Source organism: Cinclus cinclus, chromosome 4 (genome assembly GCF_963662255.1).
Source record: "Cinclus cinclus chromosome 4, bCinCin1.1, whole genome shotgun sequence".
NCBI lineage: Eukaryota > Metazoa > Chordata > Aves > Passeriformes > Cinclidae > Cinclus > Cinclus cinclus.
The window spans coordinates 27639649-27661729 of record NC_085049.1 but is presented as its reverse complement, the minus strand read 5'-3'; the positions used below and the strand labels follow the sequence as shown (position 1 = coordinate 27661729).

At 38.5% G+C, this 22081-nt stretch overlaps 1 protein-coding gene across 7 annotated transcripts in view; it reads left to right on the top strand.

The window, feature by feature from the left end:
- The window catches only part of BRAF (B-Raf proto-oncogene, serine/threonine kinase), an 80464-nt gene that overhangs the window by 22012 nt on the left and 36371 nt on the right, over positions 1-22081 (top strand). For 5 of the 7 annotated variants that reach the window (XM_062491871.1, XM_062491868.1, XM_062491867.1 and 2 more), the window contains exons 3-5: positions 5525-5788; positions 20439-20542; positions 21233-21335. In XM_062491871.1, coding sequence (XP_062347855.1) covers positions 5525-5788; positions 20439-20542; positions 21233-21335 — 471 coding nt within the window. Of the gene's footprint in view, positions 1-5524; positions 5789-20438; positions 20552-21232; positions 21336-22081 lie in introns of all 7 variants that reach the window. The other 2 variants (XM_062491869.1, XM_062491873.1) reach the window with 2 other exon arrangements.

Genomic DNA, 22081 nt, shown 5'->3' with positions numbered 1-22081 from the left:
TGAAGTGCTGTTTCCCAAAATACATGGTTTGTGACTCACCATGGAAAAACCCTTTTCCTAAGGGTTTGTCTAAGCATTGCAAATATTGGAAATATTTACTGCAAAGAAGGCTGCTGTTATGATGCTGGGAAAACCTGGGATTCACTTAGCAAAAATGGTTAAAATATGCAGTTGCGTATTCTTTAGGACATCCATCAAAATTTGTTTATTTTGTCTCTACCAACAAAATACTGCTGAACAGGATAAGCTGAGTTAGGGAGAGTAAAGCCCTGTATATTGGTAACAAGTCCTGTGCACAAACTGGAATGAGTTGCGCAGACCCAGGCTGGCCAAAGGCACCTCAAATTTAGAAGCTAAGGATCGTGCTTAAATGACTTAATCAGATTTGTTAGCCTTTGTAGACTCTTAGTGTCTGTTCAAGGAGGCCTTACCTATTTAAACTTCCCAACTCTTGTGTGTCCTTTTTGCCCCTTAGTCATGTGTAAGGTATTACCTACCTGCACTTACCTGTGAGAACTGAGACAGCATTGGCCCATTCATGTGTAAATTGTTGTCTGGGATGGGGTTGCATTCTGGACCTATTGGTTACTTCAGTTAGCAGTCCAAGACTAAGCTGCCAGGTCTTTTGGGGTTTGTCTGGTTTGGTTTAGTTTTTTTTAATTTGGACTCCACACAAAATGAAACAGTATGCAAATATATCGAATTACTGTGGTATCAAAATAAGTTTTAGAACTTGGTCAGCTTTCTAGTACTGTTTTGAAAGAATCATTTTTTCTTAATCCTACTCTTGGAAGCAATTTAAAATGAGAATTGTGGGGGTAGAGGTACTTTTGCCCCCAGCTAATGTGCTTTGGTTTTTTTATCCTAGCTTTCTCTTTGCCTGGACGTGTTTTGTTCAGAGGCATTGCTGCTCTCAGTTTTGAGAGTTTGGCTGTTGAACGTCAGGAGAGCATTTAATTTCTTATTCCTGTATATCTGAAGAATCCATGCAGGAGGTCAAATTAGTTAATTAAAGAAGATTACCTCTTTGCTGATCTGAAGTATGCTTATTGCAACAGCATGCAGATACAGTCTAAAATAGCTCTTGGAGATGAATATCAGATTGTTCCAGCCTGTGGGATTCTAGGAAAACGCTAACGCTGCGTATAGACACTGGGAAACCTGGTGGCCTCTGGGGAATTTCAGATTGGTTTTTACCAAGCTCCTAACAGATGCTGTTCAAATATGTTGGCCCAAAACTGGCGTGTCTAAAGTTAGACTAAGTACAGATTTAGGAGTCTTACTAAATGAAGAAATCGTGACGTATGTTACTGTCTATCTTCAGCTCCCATTTAACTTAGTGGGATTTGCATTTGATCAACAGCCTAAAAGGTCAGACATCTTTTAAATAGAAACACAGTCTCAGTTTCAAAGACCAGGAATGTGTAGTTTAGGCTTTTGAGTCTTGCAATGTGTGGATATTATCTAAAGCTAAAACAGTTATCTGCTTGAGTTAGGACTGCTATTCTAACCAGATGTAGCAGGGGGCAGAGAGAAGTCATATTTTGCTACTTGGGTTTTTCACTACCTTGTGGCTTCTTATTTCTGTAGATGGTTTCACTAAAATGTATAGCCTGGTCATGGCCCAAGAAAACAAATTTTAAATATAATATAAATGATAGGTAAGAAAAAAATACAAGTATTTTTAAGAAAATCCCTTGTCTTCATCAACAAAACTCTTTTGGCTTATCTGCATAACATCTCTCAAATTCTGTTGACTTCTGAGGTCAATTTTTATTTTGTCAGTAGGTTGCAACATTTAAGAAGTAACTTTAAGGCTGCTGCTCCTGAGTATATACAACAAATAAAACTGCAGAATATATATAGCACAATAAGAGAGTAGTTGTATTTTGGTATGTGTGCACATTGTATATAAACATGCCATCTTGTAATGCTTTAGTTAGGCATTGCAGCTTATCAGGCCTTGATGCATTTTGCTTAGCTGAAGTCTCAGGGGTGTTCTCACATGTATGAGATGATTATATGATGTGCAAATATACTGATATGCAATATAATTAAAATTCACTTTTTAGTCTAATTTTGGTAGCCATAGGATTATGTGCAGCTGGACAAATTGTGCCGATTTTAATCTAATATTCAACTTCTCAAATATATACTTTGTGGAATGAGACTTTGCTCCCAACTCGGTGTGAATTTACAATCTGAGCTGTCAGTGCCCCACCCTCACAGTATCAGCAGCAAATGAAGAGGCACCATCCACTCATTATCTGTGTGGCTGCTTTGGGGTGGTGTTCAGCACATGTAAGAGAAGCTTCAGGAGGAATCTGCAGACTCTTTCAACCTCGAGAGAGTCAGACTCTTCCCAGACGTGCACAGCAAAAGGGAAAGGGGCAATGTCACAGATAGTGAGTATCAGGGTCATTTCGTAAGAGACAGTTCTTCCCCATGAGCGTGGTGTTTGATGTCTGGAACTGTCTGCCCAGAGGTTGCGGGCATCTTTCAAGACTTGCAGAGCTTGCTTTGGCAAGGCCCTGAGCAATCTCATTGAACTTAAAAATTATGTCTGTGCTAGATGTGTCTTAGGACTAAATGATTTCTGCAGATAGGTTCTGAGCCTTTTTTTCTGTCTTGTAATTCTGTATCAAGCAAAATTTAAGTTTTGTGTAGAACATTACTCCTTAATGGGAATATGTAAACTGACAGGGTTGCAGTCTAGATTTCCTAAATTCTTCCTTCTGAAATGCCTTTAGAATCCTTGATTTAATGATTTGTTTGAATGTTCATCTTAATATTCATGTTATTGATTCTGTACAGACTTAATTTTACTCTTTTTAGTTTTTTAAAAAAAAACTGTCAGAAATCAACCTGATAGTTGACTCTCAGAGCCTTGACTGACTTTTGAAGGTATTGATGCCTGTCTGCAGGTCAGTTTAGTAGATCGGCCAAATCTGCAACATGATCTTTCTTTTAGCTAGAAATACTTGCCGTAGGTCAGCTTTGCTGATGTAACAATCTTTGATCTCAACTCCATAGAATAATTCTGTCTTGACCTGATGCTGTTGTCTTTGTAAGGTCTATTGGTGCTGATCATCAGATGAAAGTGGGTTTCCCCAAAGAACTTAACCTTTGTGAAATTAAATTTTATTAGAGATACTGTTTCTGCTGTATGTACTGTAGTTCCTTTTGTGTAAGAAGAATTTTTCTTAAAAGAGAAAAATGTATTTAAAGTCTAGCAATGTATTTCCAGCTCCTTTATGTTTTACTGTGGGATCTTCTGCTATGACACCAAATAACTGTATGGTATTTGAGAGCTTTTGTTCTCAGAAAAAATGCAGAGCTTTTTGCAGAATCAGTGGTTTAGAACCTAAAGCCAGCTGCAGCTCCCAACTTTCCATACTCATTGTTTATTCTCTTAAGATAAATCATTTGACTTTGAGTTTGCATTAGTGACAGATTAAGCTGCCAATGTAAACATTGTAGGATTGAGTATTTTGAAAGTCGTGTGTAATTTTGTCAAGGAACTAAACCCATGAGTGTCCGGAAGCAATCTAATGTTGCGTGTGTTTGAATAATATTTTGCAATGTTCATGAGAAAGGGAAGTAAGTATTTAGAAAGGTATTGGTGAAATGGTAACAGTTTATGTTTCCTAATTTTGGCTTACTGAAAATAATTCTTGACACATGGAGCTTTTACTCAAGTTTCCATGCGAAGTTGATCCTGGAAGTAGGAGAGATGAGACTCATGTGTTACTGTACAGCTAAAAAACACCATTATTTATAGCTGGGTAATCTTTCAATTTACTTTTGACAATACAGTTGTGTTAGAATGAAAATGTTTTGGTTTTAAGTCTCAGAGTTTGGGGTATATTTGTGAAATGCTAGACATATTCAGTTTTTAAAAGAAATATTAAATAGTTCTCAGTTTCTTGCAACTAATGTATGTTTATCAGAAGTGGAACGCGTAAAATTTAGAATTTGCAACTATGATGTTTACCACCATTCTTTGAAATGCTTTTTCTTTCTTAGTTCTCACTCTCAAATTATCATTATCTTTGTTAACAATGTGGGAATAATAACACATTGTGAACATAGCTCCATCCTGGAAGAATGCTAAGCTTCCTTAAAAAGAGAGGGATGAACCACTGTTTACACAGCAAGAGCAATTTGGATTAGATGAGCCTGCACATTTAACCTGGAGAAATAAATTCCTAATAAAATGTAGTACTTGTGGCTGCACTACTAAATGTTGTTGTTTTTTCTCTTTATTTTTCTTTTTTCCACATGTAGAAGCTGCAGACTTTTTGGTCAGTTCAGTTCTCCTGTAACTTTAATTAGCAACAGTTGTGAACAAAAAAAGTAAGAAAGCAAGTAATATAAAATAAAAATAAGTAATTTTGAAAAAAACCCAAAATTTTGCTTTTGTATAAATATACTTGAAAATATCACTGAAGAATTTATGCGTGTTGGTATGGATCTTGGTTTTGCTGTAAAGAGCAGAAAATTCCATTCCCTACTGCTTAGATGTTAAGTTTGGAAGATCTTTGTTTCCTCTTTTCTGTAGAGGTCTAAACAAGGTCTGAATATGTCAGTTAACACTGATGTGCTTGTGCAGTGTGAAACACACGTTGCTGAAGTGATTTGAGGTGATTCGAGTTTTTAAAAATACTAATTTATCTACTGAAGAAATGGTTCTCGTATTGGATGCTGATCAAAATTTTCTTCTTACAAATTTGTGGGCAACAAACTTTAAAGAAGAATATATACTGATTATGTATTTTTTAATAGATCTTGGCAATAATGTTTAATTTGAGTACATTTAATAAAGACTTATTGGGCAAACTTAATATTACTGATTGTTTTGATTGTTTAAGAAACTTGGTATGTGTGATTGGGTTTTACATGAACATGCTGAAAAGATGTTAAAAAAACTTTCAAAGAATCACTTTTACGTGTTTATGGATGGCTTTGAAATGGGCAAACTGTGCTGTATTCTAATTGAAAAGCATTTTTAGTAGTATTTGATATCAAAGGATAGTGCCAGAGGTGAAGGATAGCAAACAGTGAGCTAGGTGAGGAGTCAGATACAGATGATAAAAAGCAGATTTGAGCTTTCTCTTAATTATTGCATTAGAAATATTTAACTGTCATTCCAACAGAATGATAAATTTATCTGGAGCACAGTAGTTCAGCAACACAGCTGACAATATTGGTTGAAGATTTCTGTCTTTTTTTAAGTGGTTATAAATTAGAGTCTTCAGTGCAGGTGCTTTGGAACTATAACTTAGGATTTCTTTGATACTTTTCTTCATTTAATTTATTAAAGCATTACTTGTTGGTTCCTAAGGTTTAACATGATGTTCTTAAATTATATCCTAAAAAAAGTTTTACCTGACCATTTTGTTCATATTCCCGGGAAATTTGTATTAGTTTTGTAGCTTGTTTTGTTTCACATTTGTTCTGAATTTAGATTTCTGGTTTTGTCTGAGGCTACTACATGATTAAAGCAGCTGCTGTTCCTTCACAGGCCTATGAAGAGTACACCAGCAAGCTTGATGCTCTACAGCAGAGAGAACAGCAGTTACTAGAATCCATGGGGAATGGAACTGATTTCTCGGTCTCCAGTTCAGCTTCAACAGACACAGTTGCATCATCTTCCTCCTCTAGCCTCTCTGTAGCACCTTCATCCCTTTCAGTTTATCAAAACCCTGCTGATATGTCACGGAATAACCCTAAGTCTCCACAGAAGCCTATTGTTAGAGTCTTCCTGCCCAACAAGCAAAGGACTGTGGTGAGTCAGTTTTTATTCACATACTTGTAACCTCAGTATTTCCTGTATCTCTCTCCCTCTGTATACAGAAGTTAATTCAGGAGCTGAAAAAATACCTGGGTGGGGGGGGGGGGGTCAGAAGTGTCATGATCACTGTGCTCTGCCACACTCGGTTGTTTTGATCTGTTTAGTGTTTTTGACAGGATTAACTCGAAGTCCATTATAGCAATAATACAGAATACAGAACTTTCAGGGGTTTTTTTGTAACTATGAAAATACCTCAAGAAATATTTTTCTCAAATCAGCTTTATTAGATAAATAGAAATTTACCATTTTACTATAGTTAGGAAGAGACCATAAGCTCTATTTCTTGTATTATACAAAATTATTCATTAGTTTAACAGGCAAGATGAAGGAAGCGTTTTCTATGTTGTCACAGTTACTAGAAGCATTGAATGCTTTAGAGCAAGAACCAGCCTCTTGCAGCTAAGAAGGGCTATACATGGTTGCTTGGGATTTTTTTTTTTTTTTTTCATGTCCACTCACCATGGTGAGCATTTGTGTGGAGACCACCATGCTTTCAGGTTTTGTGTAGAAAACTGGCATGGGGAGAGATACAGTTGCAATTAGAGGGGTCGTGTTGTCCACAAACTGCTTGAAACCTGACCTTTATCAGTTTTGACAATGTTACAGTAATTCCTGATGTCTGAAAGAGTAGTTGGCTTTTTGCTGCTGGAGAAGGGATTTATATCAGTTCAGAACTGTCAACTGAAGAGCCTTTTTGTCCTTTAGAATAGTATACTGCAAACTGTGATAGGTAAAATTGCTGACAAGTACAGTCTAGGCGCAGTTTTGCAAGGTGGTGCATAAGCCAAACTTAGCAGGGGAGCAGTGTTTCTAGAGAGGTGGGAAATGAATGGGCAACAAGTGTCTATGTCAAACCAGGACATGTTGCAGCAGCCAGTCAGGTGTCAGCTATCTCTGGATTGTTACTGTCTGTTGCATTTGAGTTGCTAGAAAAAGAAGAAAACATCAACTGGATAGTGCTGGGTGTTGAAACATGTCTTTGCCCTTTCCCTACCACTTTGCTTCCATCTTCCCCCCAGGTCACTGAGCAAAAGGCTTACAGTGGGAACAACATTGAAGGGCAGTTGTTTTCACCTGACCCTTTTCTTTTTTTAAATCGCTTAATTGTTCAAGATGTTGCTGAAGATGGAAAGTTATATTTGGGTTTTGACCTTGAGAATGGAAATTTAATATAGACTGTGATCACTGTGGAGAATATGCAGTGTAAGGCCAGGTGATTCTGTTGTCTGTCCGTTAAGGAAAGTCTAAGCACGCAGTACCACTCAGAGTGAATTCTGGAGAGAAGGTCCTGGATTTTGGAGGGACTCTGATTTATTCATGTGGTCTGTCCTACCCTGTCTGGCTATTTGCAGCCCCTGTCATGGGGCTCATAAGTTGCTGTTGTTTCTTTCCCGTGAAGGCTCACAGCATATCACTTCCTGCACTCTTCTGTACATTACCTTTTCTGTGTCTCCTATACATTCTTCCATCCTCTAACCCACACAGTGTAATTCTACTCTTAGCCTTTTCCCCTCATCTGCAATATTCTTGTTCTTTGTCTCTCCCTTTTTAGCTCCTCCTCAATCTGTTTTATTTTCTGCAGCATTAGATTCTCTTTCTGGAATATGGGAGGCAAATGTGGTTTAACTTGGCTGTAGTCAGGGAGAGGCTCTTGCTTCTGTCCCCAGCTTTCTAGTGGAGACTGAAAACTATTTGCCTTATAGCTCCAGCTCTGCTGCTAGTTTCCAGCTTGTTTTGGTTCCTTTTATTTCATTTTTACACAGTGCTTAGATCAAGTTGTTTTACTAAGTTTTACTTTTCTTATTTTCATATACTAGTCAAGTATCTCTGCTTTAGAGCTGAGAAATAATGCTTACAGGAGCTCTTGAGTGTGGGGGTTATTGGCCTTGGAGCTGAAGTTCATTTCTCTGAAGTTTCAACCAGTGCTCATTTTATTGAGAAAGTCAGGAATTTCTTGTGTGGCAATTCTTAATGTAATTACTTTGTTTTCAGTATTGATCCTTCATGTAGTCTTTGGGAACTAAAGAAATGCCAGGGGCAGCCACAATCCAGAAGGAGCTGCAGCAGAGTAGTGAATCCTGGGGTGCATCAAGCACAGCATCACTAACTAGTTGGGAGAGGTGATTCTCCTCCTCTCCTTGAGTGTGGTCTCACCTTGAGCACTGAGTGCAGTTTGGGTGCCACAATGTCAGATTCTGACTCATAGTGCAGTTTTAATGGCCAGCAGTCAGATGATGGGTTATTAACCTAAAAAAGTATCCAACATTTTTCAGTGAACACTGAGACGGCTTCCTTCATTCTCTCAGTGGATTGAGAAGTGTTGCACACATTTGTATTCCTTCATAACCTCTGGCTTTTAAAGCAGACTGGTTGTGTCTCACTTGAGCCCATTAAATTAGCCATTTGCTTATGTAGCTGTGATGGTACTTCAGGTAATTATACAGGGTGGCTTGTGATGGGTTGAACCATGAAGGAGTTTCCTTGTGAAAATGTGGTGCCTGCCATTAGAGCCTTCCTCCTGTCCCAGTTTATATTCCTTATGGCTGTTAAAGCAAGACTGATGTGTTCTACAATCAACCAGGTTGCCGGGAGAGATACACTGTTAAGTTCAGGGTTGCAGGAATCTCCTTCCCACTTCAACTTCAATTGCTTTCAATTAATACCTACTTCTGAAAGAAAATCTTGTTAATATTACAATAATAATTTCACTCTCTATTTTCAATGAACTTCAGGAGGGGAGAAATGTTGTCAGATCCTAGGGAGTCTATTTTTGTCTGGGAATGCCATGACATTTCTTAAACTGGCTTAAAGTGGCTGGAATTGAGTTGGTAATGGAGAGCCAACCTTGTTATTTATTTGATCACTCTGAAGCAGCCCCATTACAACAGCCTTCTGCTATTTGTTTAGAGCTGCTAAAAATGCAGGAAATGGGGGGGAGTTGCTTGCATATCTTACATTTTTGACTAGCAACTGCCTTGTTAGTTGAGAGTTCTCTGTGTGTTATTGTTTGTGTAGGATCAAGCCAATACATCTGTTGGAGCTGACTCCAGTTCAAAATATATTTTAAGGAAACTTGAGGATTACAAAAAAATGAGATTGTGGTGTTCAGTGTGCTGCTGAGGTAGCGTAGCTGATGGGAAGTTTCTTTGTGTGTGGCAGTTTTTCCTAATGGAGGATAAGGTGTAAAGGTGCTTGCCTGAAAGCCTGATGGGTCTGTGGCAGATCCTACTGCCGCTGATCATTTGAAGTCAGCATTTTGACTCAGCTGGCTACAGCACAGAGTTCAAGAGGACCTGTTTTTTGAAATCAAAACCAAATAGTTGGCTTGGTTAGCTGGAGGGGAATCTATGAATATGTAGTGTCAGAAATAAAAGATGGTTTTCTTTGTCTTTGGCCTGGAAAGGGATGAAGAGAAGTTTCTTCCTCTGAACAGTCCCCTAGAAGAAACAACAGATTGTTTTTTCTTCTCTGTGCTGGGGTAATTTTATCTCCGATATTGTAGAGAGAGAAACATGTATACTTTCCTTAGTGGTTTTGTCCAAGGGACAAGTCACACATCCTTTGAAGCATTCCACACAAATGTCACCCGGCTAAGTCTCTGCGAGTGGATTTGTTCTGTTTTCTTCTAGGCCAGAGAGAAGGATGCTGAAATCCTAAAAGTGTAAGATGGTGCAAGTCTACCTGAGATTAAAAGTTGTTTTATGTAGGAGAATAGTTTGTAAGAATAGTGCAGAAGGTAGTAATTCCAAGGCATTAATGAATTACAGCTGTACTGATTACAGAGAAGTGGAAACAGCCTTGCCTGCCCAGTGAGGATGGGTGTTATAAAAGTTTGTGTCAGCTAGTCAAGAGTGTGTCAGCTCGTCAAGAGTATGTTGGAATTGGAGCTTGAGACCCAGAGTGTGCTGCAGTTTGGGATGGATTCTGCTGGCTGTGCTGTGAGGGGGTAAGGGAAGTGTAGTTGTGCAAGGGACTGACAAGGTAAGAAGATGCTGTGTGAGGGCCAGTCAGGGTTAGGTGGTCTGATAGGGGACAGGTTGGGGTTTAGCCAGTCATGCAGAAGGAAGAGGGAAACTTGCAGGGAGGAGAGAGGGAGTCAGTGCTGTGTGGAGCTGCCTGTAAAAAAGGAGTCAGTGCTGTGTGAAGCAGCTAATGAGGAAAGGAATCAGAGTTGTGTGGAGCTGCCTATGAGGAAAGGAGTCAGAGTTGCCTGAAAGAAGTCCACTGAAAGGAGGCATGTAAAGCTTTTAATAAAGGACTGATGATGGTGTCAGTCCAGTCTGTCTTGGTGTAATTACTACAGTTTTGTAGAACAAGTTGATGATATCCAATATATAATATTATAAATTATATTAAAGTATATATAATATATAATGATATAACAATATCCAAGCAGTGGCAGAATTTAGGGAAATATTAGTATAAAGCTTGTTTGGGTTAGGAATCTAAATGTCTGTTGTGCATTTTAACAAATCTAATTAAGGGAGACCTTTTGTAGGTGGAAGGAAAGTATAAAAACTTATCTCCTGCTGTTTGCTGGAAGTCTGAAAGATTATTATTATATGCTTAGGCTTGGTTTTGGTGGAAGGGAAGTGGTCTTGAATGGCATAAGTGTTATAATAGTGTGTTGGCATAAAACCAAGTTACATTATTTACTGGTGAGATTTCTGAGAGAATGTATGGAGCTGGCAGGGAACACAGCCTTGGGCATTCTTAGTTGTCATGTGGATTAGGATTTTTTTTCTTTCCAAATTGTATGATTGATTGTGCTTGTGGAGAAAGAAGACAGTGCTCAAAATACAAATCTGCAGTAGACGACACATACCTGATTGTTGATAAGGGACAGTAATTCAGGGACAATGGTGATTTTCAACTGCAGACGTATGGGATAAATAAGATAACTTCAGGTTTATGTAAGAGGAAGAAGACATTGAAAAAGTTTAAAATTAACTGAAGGAGTTTGGGCAATGTGCATAAAAAGCTTTCTATGAGTGTAAAAAATACAGGAATATGGTATTTGTACATAGGGCGAGATTTCAGCGTTTTGTGGGATTGCTTCAAATTGTGAGAATTTTTTTTCTCCCTCCCCCTGGTGTTTTTCTTTGAGGTTTGGGGGAATGTTTTTGAGGACCTGGGTAAAGTATCTTTTGCATATCAATTTGTAACTGGTAGGTTTGGGATAAGGAAAAAACCTCCACTTCCAATTGCAAAAACAGTTCTAGTTTTTGCTCTGTGAAAGTTGACAAAATAGTTACAATTATTTAGGTATTTCTCCTACTAGATTGCTTGCTCACTGTAGATGTTAAGGTACTAGCAAGAATTTTTGGACACTTTTCCTGGGGCCCATCAGGTGAGGCTGGTTTCATCTCTTGAAGGAAAGCTTTCTGAAACCTGTAATGGAGTAAACATTTTGTGGGCGTATCTGGAGTATCTCTCTGTCACAATGAAAGAGCGCAAGAATAAGGCAAGAATAAGTCAGGCACGTATGATATTTTCCATGGGTTGTCTTCCAAATTTGGGCTATTTGTCACTCAGGAGTTACATGAGTTTAAGTGTTTTCTATTTGAAAACCCTCTGTTCAGCCTCCATTAAATGCATGCTATGGATAGTAGAAATTTGTGGTTAGGAATCCCTTGAGTGTGGTTATGTGTAGCACAAGTAATCATGTTCTATGTTGTCTTTAAATCTGCCACATGGTATTGTATACTGAGTGTAATAAGGACTTCTGAGAAGAGCCATTTAATGCAAGGCCTGGTATAAAAACAAGTAGCTAAAATTTATCATAAGTGCAGAGGAAGAATATTAGGAGGTTTTTGATGATGTAGTGAAGTCCTAGTATAAAGAAAGAAGGGCGGGAATTCTAGGAAAGATAAGAATGCAGTAAGAGGCTTCTAATCAAGTACTTTATGAACGAGATCATGCAACTTGATGAATAGCAACAACAACTTCGGATGATTTTTATTACTCAGGAAATCCCTTCTGGACAAGTACTTGGAGTGGGGGGGAAAAAAAGCAGTCTGAAAGCAAATGAACTCTCCTGAATGATGACATGGAGCATGTAAAGTTACAGGGAAACAGTGTGTAAGTATAAGAAATGATGGGCATTTGAAAAGCATCAGGTGATAGGTCTTGTGCTTCATCTCTGTGATCTGTTGTTGTCTTCTGACCAGCTTCCAGAGGAAATGTTGCCTTCGTGTCTTCTTGATGGAGTGGCTGTGGGAGTGGTAAGCTCTCCCCAGTTGCATTTATGAAGGATTCTCTCCCAGTTCCAGTGCCCTCTCCTTCTGTCAGCATGAGCATGGAGTGATTTGTTCGGTTTGAATTCTATTTGTTTACAGTGGTCTGAGTGGGGACAGTGAACCAAGGGGCAACAAAAAAGAAATAGATGCTTTGGGAAAGCTTAGTGGCCTCCAAATATTTCAGTTGTCTGCAGATTCTGGATAGGATCAAATCATAGTGTGTTATCACCTACCACAAGGTCAAAAAATTTCCATGGTAACTTCTAAACTGGAAGTAATATTCTGGGTAAGAAAAAAATTTCCCATCTACGTTCAACTATAGGATACATTGTGTGGGTTTTGGTTGTTCTTTGTTTTGCTGTATTTTGAAGCTTAAGAGTAATTAGAGGTTCTTTGTGTAAAAACTCAGCATAAATCTGGGCCAGTAAAGCTTTTTCACTTGGTTTTGTGCTGTTATGCTTCATAGGCATCTCATAGTTACATATATATTGGGAAGTTAATGGAAGTTCTCAAAATGTGAATGTGAGACTGAATTTTTTTTAACGTGACAATTTGTATGTTCAAGAGTTAAAGGAACTAAACAGGACTGAGAATGTTGTGCATGGGGACAGTTCTTAAATGTCTCACTCTTGTCACACCTAGCTTTATTAGTACACCTGCCTTTTAATTAGGCAAGCAAACATGTGATCTTTACAGTCGTGAAGACTAGAAGAATAAGCTATTTTTACTCTATGTAAATTCTTAGCATAAATTAATTCATCATGCATGCACAACTGGGATCCTTCAAATATTCTGTTTTTAAATCTGGTACTTGATACATTTCTTTTGAGTTCAGATTTGCATCTTGCTTTCTGTAGTTCATGCTGTTGGTGCCTCAAGCTTGCCGAGTAGTAAGTGTTGGATTTCTGTAGGTATTTAAGCTGCCCTACCAGTTTCACCTGTCAAGTATAAAGAAAATTTGGAGAAGGGATGTTCAGGCTGCTGAATAAACCAGTTTCTTCTTTTGATTACATACCTGGTTTGACATGATTAGGTTTTTCTAATCAAAAATACAATTAAAACCTCCCATGTTATATCAAATATGCAGCAGAAATCGAGTTTATTTTTAGCCTATGCCAATGGCTGGTTGCTGAATGTATCTGAATACTTTGGAGTTTTATGCATCTTATTAAGAGTCTGGTAGTTTACTTTCAAGTAAACGTCACTTGATACTTCTGTGTCATTAGGAAAATTTATTCCATCACTTATTAAGATGGAGTTTTCTTTCTTTTGTCCTTCCAGTTCTCTTCTCCCCTCCCCCTGAAGAGGGAGTGAGCAACCAGCTGGGTGGTGCTTAGCTGCCTGCCAGGAATAACTCACCACAAGCTACTCTCAAATGCCAGATAAATTCAAAGGCATATGTGTTGAAAAGAGAATAATTTAATCTACTGCAGTTTTATTGACACACTGTTTTAGATTGCAAAGTGAAATAATATTGAAAACTTGCCATTATAAAACTGATGACTTGTCATCTGGGATGCCATGTGCAACACTGATCGCTGATTCTTCCTCAAGGAGTGTTGAGTGATTCCTTATGAGATGGAAAAGCTGGCTGTAGAAAGTCATAAATGCTCAAAAATAGTGTTTGGAGCATGCTTCCTTTACCTCATAATGTGCTAGGCAGGCACTCTTGTGAAATGGAGTGCAAGTCACAAATCTGAATGTTCATGATAAATATTTTAATTTCATGTCTAGTAAGTCATACTTAAATTCATGCTTCTTGGGTTGTTTAAGCAACAACAGGAGTTTTAATATTTGTAGAGACTGTGTATGCTACCTGAAGAGGGAAGAATCTATTTGGTTTTAGGATCAGTTGCAGCAGTTTAGAGGAGGATGTGCATTTTAGCCCTTCTGCTACAGATTCTTGCCCCCATGCTGCTTTTAAAGTACTTGGAGGGTGATCAGCTGAGACAGGACTCTACTAAGGTGAACTCTGGGTCTGACCTATTACAAAGATTTATTTAAACTGTTTTTTACCTTAAATTTCTAATGCATGTGGGTGTTGGTTTGGAGAGCAGCCAGCTGACTTTTGTGTCTTGAACAGAAACATGATGTCCTGGGGTTTCATGTGCATATAGTGGCTACAGATATGTTTCTAGATTAGCATTCCTTGCAAGTCTGAAGTCTAAAGTCGTATTTTCCAAACTTTATTTTATTGATAGGTCATTGTCAGCCTTCACAGTTTCTGCCACTGGTATTTACCCTAACTAAAAGTTGAAGATGGTGATGTGCCCTCTACGGTCCCCCCTCTACGGTCCCCCCTCTACGGTCCCCCCTCTACGGTCCCCCCTCTACGGTCCCCCCTCTACGGTCCCCCCTCTACGGTCCCCCCTCTACGGTCCCCCCTCTACGGTCCCCCCTCTACTGTCCCCCACAGGGAGCTGTCTGTCAAAAGCTTGAAAAATTATATGTGGAGACCATTGATTAGGTAAAACAGATTTCATCCAGTGTCGTTGAGTGATGTATTCTTGAGAAAATATTTCTGCACTGATATAAATCAGTCTGTTGTGTTCTACAGGTGAATGCACTTAATTGCATTGGAGGTGCCAGTGTGTGCTGGTAACCCATGTCTCTGGAAGTTTAAATAGAATGCATTTGATTGAATGGTAACAGCTTTGTAAAACCAGTAAATTCTGTTCAATTTCCCTTGGAAACAAAATTTCATGCAATTAAGCTGCCTCTCATTTGTCTCACTAATATACTTCATTAAGGATGTATTTTCTTGTTGCTTTCTCCTGGAAGCTGGACAGAGCTTCATGTCCTGATACCCAGAACAGTTTTCTGGATATCTGTTTCTGAAAGCTGTGGTCTTTGTTTTCTAGAGGATGTGATGTTCAGTGCCATCTTATGTCCTTTTTGCCACAAAGGAGGGTAATTTTACCTGTTAGTGCTGTAGGAAGTAGCTGACTGATTTAGTGAAATATTTGTCCTTTGTAGGTAAGATGAGAAATTAAATGTGGATCTCGTGTTTGGATTTTACCAGAAAACCTGACCTGTTGGAAGGCCAAACTAATTACTTGGCAAAAGTATAGTTTAGCCTGATTGTCTCTCAACACATTGAATTCTGTCCACATGCGGCTGAATTTTTTTGTCCTGTGTATTAGGAATGGGGAGGAAAAAAGTGTGATGTCTCAGGGTGTATATATGGTGGTAAGCAAATAAATACTTTGAAGTGATAGTTCAAATCCATTCTACTCGGCATATTTCCACTATTGTACCCAGTAGCTGGCTTGATTGTTTGGAATTGCTCTGAGGCTCTTAAGGTATGTTGCGCATTCCTTAGGTACCATATATATGTTACACTTACATACCACGCATATGTTACACTTGGCTAAAGTGAGCTGAACAACAGTTCAGCTAGGCTGAGGGAAAAATAAAGGCAGCTAACTAGTTTTGAGGAGTTTAATACTGGATATTCAGGGCTGAGCAGCCTGTCCACTTTCAGAGAATACCTTTGCATTGCTTTTTTGGAGTGCTTCTCAGTCTCTGTTGCTCAAAAACATTGGAAGGTACAGTGGTGTAAGGAAGCATTTTTAACTTACTGAGACTATGCCAGTTTCTAGTCTGATGTTAGAAAAGTGATGTGAAAGTTATTTAGGGACATAGCCCTGAATTTCTTACTGAACCAGGAATGACCTGATTTACGGAAATAAATTATTTTATTATGCATTGCTTAAGTACTTGTGGCTGCAGTACTAAATATATATCAATAATATTGTTACAAATACTTACTGTCCCTAGAAATAGTTCAGGTGAGTAAAAGAAATGAGGACATTAAAGGCTATAGTTCTCTTTAATCTCTCTAGGCAGTAAGGCTGCTTTGAGAGTTTCTGCAATCTGGAATAATTTTCAATTCTTTTCTTTGGGGCTTAACATTTGCCAACTTTAGCATGTGTTTTGGTGTCACCCTGAATTGCTACTTGCCCAATTTAGGATGCTTAAGTAAATTATCTTCTCTGGTATATTATTAATCTACACACTGAACACACCTTGCGGTCTGTGTTGGCAGCTTCTGTACTGTTTCTTAGTGTGATATAGCCCACACTTGCATAATCTTCATTTTTGAAAGCTGCTTGCTGAATCAACTTTCTAATTGCTAGAAAAACCTAAGCCTTTTCTGATCTACAAATGTTATGTATATAAGTGACCTAAAAACAAAGCCCTTGCCAATCACAATTTGGAAGTACATCCCCTAGCTCAGTAACCTGAGTTTTTAGGTGGTAACCATTATGAAACATTCTGATTCTTAGTTATAAAACAGAGGGATCAAGAGATAAAGGATCAGTGGGGAAAAAATGGGTTTTAAATATTAAACATTCTATGTTTCAATAAAATGCCAACTTTGTTCAGTATTGTCAGGTTGTAGGCATGAGATTGTTGTGTATTTTGGAGTAGATGAGAAATTTTCTTCTGGGGAACTGATTTTGTTTAAAAATGCTGATGTGATTCAGCTAAAATGCTCTGTGGGAATCCTGGCAAAACTCTTGATAGAGTTGATAAACCCTTCTTGGTGCCTTCCTGCTGTGCTGGAGCTGGCAGGCACTCGGGGGCTGCACCATACAGGGCTCCTGCTCCCCTCCCAGGTTCTGGGGCCACACACCCTCCCTCTGCCTGGGGCTGAGAAAAATAGCTGTTCCAAAACTCCTGCTTCAAAGTCAGCAGGAGTCTGTTAGCCAAGAAAAAAGAACTGGTTTTGGTTTTTCTAAAGACTGAGTTGGTCTCCAAATCACTTTCTTGGAACCAGCTTTTTCTTTAACTTCCCCATAATTTAGGGGTGAAAAGAAGCTGGGGGCAAAGAGGTTTCAAAAGGAATGCTTTGTAGGGTGAGATTTCTTCTTTACAGCAGGCACTAGAGAAGGGACTGAAGGAGGGGGCTGAAGGGCTACATGCACAGATGGTGATAGACCATGCTGTACCAGTCTGGGAAAATGATTAATCAATACTACAGGGACTTATTCTAGCACTAAGTTCTTTTAATTTGGCCTTATGTTTCACTACTCAGGAGTTCTGTAAGAGAATGAATGTTCTAAATGTGATTCTAATTTGGGGTCATGATGGTTTTTGAAAGTAATAAAAACAGTTCTTTGGGTTTTAGGTGGATCTTGATGCAAGTGGCAGTGAAGAGAACAAATGTTCTACCCGTGTTTGAAAATTGCAAGTTGCATAAATCTGGTTTGGATTTTAATGAAGAGGACTTGGGATAATACTGAGGAATAGCAACTGATAAGTGAGAAAGATGTTTAATGGACATTTTTCATAGTCCTACTGCACTTGTGTTGCTGTAGGTAACCTTCATTCTGATACTTCCCGGATTTTGAGAGTTTGCATTTCCAGCTTTACTGAGCTCTTACAAAGGAACCTTGTAATTTCATAAATCTTGTTTTTGACAAAATTAAAAGGGAAAAAACCCCCACATCAGTATGTTTAATTAATGGCGTTGGAAATTTGAGGTTCCTGATGGATTTCTTTGCTTAATGAGTTACTGAAGGATATTGCCATCGTTTATGGAGGATCAGTGCTGGAGGAAGAAAATGTTTTCCAGTGACCGCAAGACTGCTTATCTCTTCTTTAATGTTAGTCATCTTTCCACTGCTTCACTTTTCCTCCTTGTCCTGTTCCACTCCCTCACACAGGTCAAGACTTTACTAACTTGATTTCTTTTAATACTTAGCTCTGTTGGAGTTTTTCTGCCCAAACTAGAACCTCTTTCTACTCTCTGCTGGGTTCTATTGCTGCTCTTAGGCACTTCCTTCCTCCTGAAGTTCCTTATCCAAAAAAGTCACTTTTTCTCCCAATCACAGTCGGAAAACTTCCTGTTCAGGATATACTCCCAGTACTTCCCCAGGTGCTGGGAAACCATTCTCTCTGCAAGGTGGTTCATCCCATTTTTTTTTTCTGCCCTCAGCTCTTCAGTCTGTCTTCCCTCTGTCTTGTTTGATTCCCACCAATCTGCTGATCACAATTCCCTTTCCCAGTATACACATGCTTTCCCTGTATATTCAGTTCTTGAATTCTGTCTTGACTCTCTCCTCTGATTTCTCCCTCATCCCCAACCTTTTTCTGGGCTCTTTTTGTTCCCCTTTTTGTCCCCATCATCTGTCTGCCAGCTTTGCAGTATTTTAGCTGCTTCTGCCACTGTGGATGATATCAGTGGTGAAGTGACTGAGTTGCTGCAAAGGTAGACCTGAATTGTCTGTGGAGACTCAATCTCAGTCCAGGAGGAGCTATACTTTGAGGAAAAGTAACCTTGAGCTGAGGAACACTTTCTTCCTCCGTCAAAATGGCTCATGACTGGATCTAAGGTGTGTGGGAGGTTGGAGCACACCTGAAATCCTCAGAGATTTTAGTCAGATCCTTAAAAATATTTACTATGTTTGTATATGCCTATGTTAGAGGCATAGAGAAGGACGCTGGGACTGACAGGTTCTTTTAGGGATCTTTGGCAGAATGATTATGGCACTAAATCATAGGGACAATTAAAGGGTAGTTTTCTTTACAGGCTATTATGGTTAGTATAACACAGAATTTATTTGTTAGAATGGCACATGAGTTCTACAAGCAGAATCAATATTGTGCAATTTATAAGTACCATAATACAGAATTGTCCTGGGGTGACTTTATAATGCAACTTCACTTATAATTTCTAATAACCTTTGCAGATCAAGACAAATCTTTAATACATGTTTTGTTGTATCAATATAACAATCATAATTTAGACTCAACGTTTGTATGAAAGAATGAGTCACACCCTCCATCCTTGGAGAAAGGAGAGAAGTTCCTTACTAAAGAGTTACTTAGAGTAATAAAAAGATGCATTTAAAAAGAATGTAACATGTAAACCAAAGTCACCTAAGGCTGAATATCAAGATTGTAAAGTAGTATGCTATAGGATGGTTTTTTTCAAGGAATGAGGAAAAATTTTGTTTTACATTTTCATGTTGACCAGATGAAATGCATGAATATCCTGTAAAGAGGCACTCTCATGTTAATGGAAGATGGTGAAGCAAAATATTCCTTTAATTTGTGTCATCTGAAAGCACATAGGTTTGAATTCTAGGAATGCAATATGTAGGGTAACCTCAGGTGGTGTTCACAAAGCTACTTGAAGCAGGCTTCTACTTTGCACTGTCATGCTTAAGTAGTACATAGAACCCCTAAATACCCATGGAAATTTAAATGCAGGGAACAAAAACCAGGCTCCAATCCAAAGCCAGTTGAAGCTGATTAAAAGACTGCTTTTGGCTACTGAGTGCTTTGGCTTAAGCCACTTGCAAGCTAGATTTGAGTTTCAGGTGTTCAGACAGACTTGCCAGGTTTAAGTTTGTGTTTTTTTTCTTCTGGTTTGCATTTGAGGTACTATCCATGATTATAGGAGATATCCCAGTGTGTACAGTGCCTACAGCCTTACATATTTTCACTACTGAACTCTAAAAATAGTTAGTAGGTGTTCAATACCTTAACTACACTTAATCACCAGATCATGTAGTCTTCTTTTTTATGGTTTGACGCTGTACACTGTTAAATCACAGGTATACCTAGAGATGATCTACTCACTTGTATAGGTTATTATGCATACTAGAATTAGAATGGAGGTGAAGAAAATACCTTTACATAGTATGCAGTTCTTGATTTGGCTAGCTTAAATGTGCTCTTCCATCCTTCCCATCCTATTAGTTATCTAAACTTTTTTTTTCAAGCCAGGAAACAGAAGAGAGCAATATGTTTATCATATGAGACGTATCAGTAGAATTACAAATACAGGTTAAAGTGAGAGGTGATGGTCTGCCTGACTCAGATGGCTGTTTTGTTTCACTTGTTTGCCTGCTTATCCTCTGTTTTAGAAATAGAAAATAAAATATTTACATTTTATAGTAATGTTTTTTTGAGTGCAGTCCAAGTTAGTTCCTTCACTTAATTTCACTTGGCATGTTTCCCCACTTATGTTCAGGCCAGCCTGTAGAATTCAAGCTGTATGTACTTCTTAGCTATCTGTGTGCTATGTCTCCAGTTTCTTCCAGTTGAGGAAGTTGGAAGTTCACTTTTGGAGTTGAGTGAAGATTGTGTTCCAAATGTTAATAGACGGGTAGAGCTTGTTGTCTCTTCTAGCTGAGCCCTTTTCCTCATACACTATTCATCAATAAAATTTTCCTTGGTACAAAAAAAGTTTTGGAAAACTCTGACCTACAATTGCATAAAGCATCCTGAAGAGTGGTTTAAAATACACTTGAGGGTCAAAATGTTTGCATCAGTTTGAGGGGATAAATTGGAAATTGTTTTAACTATTTTCTTTTGTATTTGACCTCCAGGTTCCAGCAAGATGTGGAGTGACAGTCCGAGACAGCCTAAAAAAAGCACTGATGATGAGAGGTCTTATTCCAGAATGCTGTGCTGTTTACAGAATACAAGATGGGTATGGTTTGTGTGGGACGCATTTTTGCTCTTAGAATCTTATTGGAGCTACCCAGGATAGTCAGATCTATCCAGAAGTTGTTTCCAAAGTGCAGAATTTTATGGTCCTTTGCACTAAACAATTTGCACATTGCAGGCATTTTGAAAAGGCTGAGGCTCCTAGGAAAAGGCTCGGGCATAATATTGAATAATATGAGATTATGGTAGAACACTCATTAATCAAGATCATGCCAACCAAACAAGTATTAAATAGGTTGTGTTAACTTCTTGGTTTTGTTTCATTTGGCTATAATGCACTCTTAATTAAAGACAGAGTTCCCTTGGGATGAAAGAGTTTTCAGCCCTAAAAATTTGTGTATTATCTTCGTGTACACCATTAGCCAACTCTGTGGGACTCTTACACAACAGGTACCTTCATTATTTGATTGAAAGCCATCTGCCACGTAGGAAACAAGGAATTGGCCACTACTGGAGCTAGTTGAAAAAGTGCATTTCCTTCCTGCAGTTTGTCCAGGGAAGGTGTGCTTTGTTTGCTATGTACTGAGCCTAAGGTCTTGCTTCTAAATTTTCCTGCAATTACACTGGGTAGCAACCCCCCTCAGTTTAACTTTTTAGCTGATCTCTCAGCTTTGCCAAGAGACATGCAAGAGCTTGTGTGCTGATGCTAATAAGAGGCTTATTTGCACTTTAGAGAGAAGAAGCCAATTGGCTGGGACACAGACATTTCCTGGCTCACAGGAGAGGAGTTACATGTGGAAGTTTTGGAGAATGTGCCACTCACGACACACAATTTTGTATGTACTGGATTTTGTGAGATGTTGAGTGGGGTTACATCAACTTGGTACTTTAAATTCAAGCTACCAACTTGGAATATTTTGCATCTGTGGGATGTGGTGGGAGTTACAAAAGAAGTTTTTAACCACAGTAGCTTAAGTGAATTAGATAGAATTGTATTTGAAATAAGTGATGCTGGAGTACTTGATCACCCTTAAAACTTTCACGTTTTGTTGGAATACACCCTCTAAAATCTATAAATGTAGGGGGTTTATATCAGCACTGCATTGCAGAGCTGTAATAATAATCTACTATTTTTGTATTGCTGTATCTATAAAATGTATTCTGGGCCTCCCTGCTGGCTCTGCAGCAGCAATTAACTAATGAACTAACTATTCCCAGAGCAGTGCTGACATCATCAATGATGCAGTGCACAAATATGTTTTGACCTGATAAGGCACCAAGTAAATGGAAGCTGCTAAACAGAATCTGTCTAAATGCTTCCAGCTACATACAAAATTCTGGTAATAATCTTTGTCACATTAGGAAGAAAGACTTTCCATATCAGCTTAAAACATAGCAAAAGTTTTTCTGCAAACTAATTCAACCTATTTAGCTCAAACAAGCTGTTTGGGTTATGGCTAGTTCAGTGAGTTCTAGTAGGCCCAACCTTTTTTTTATATCCATCTGAAACTCTGATTATTGCATGTAATAATAGAAATAAGAAGGTGGTTTTATGCTAGGTATTGCTAAATTTGAAAATTAA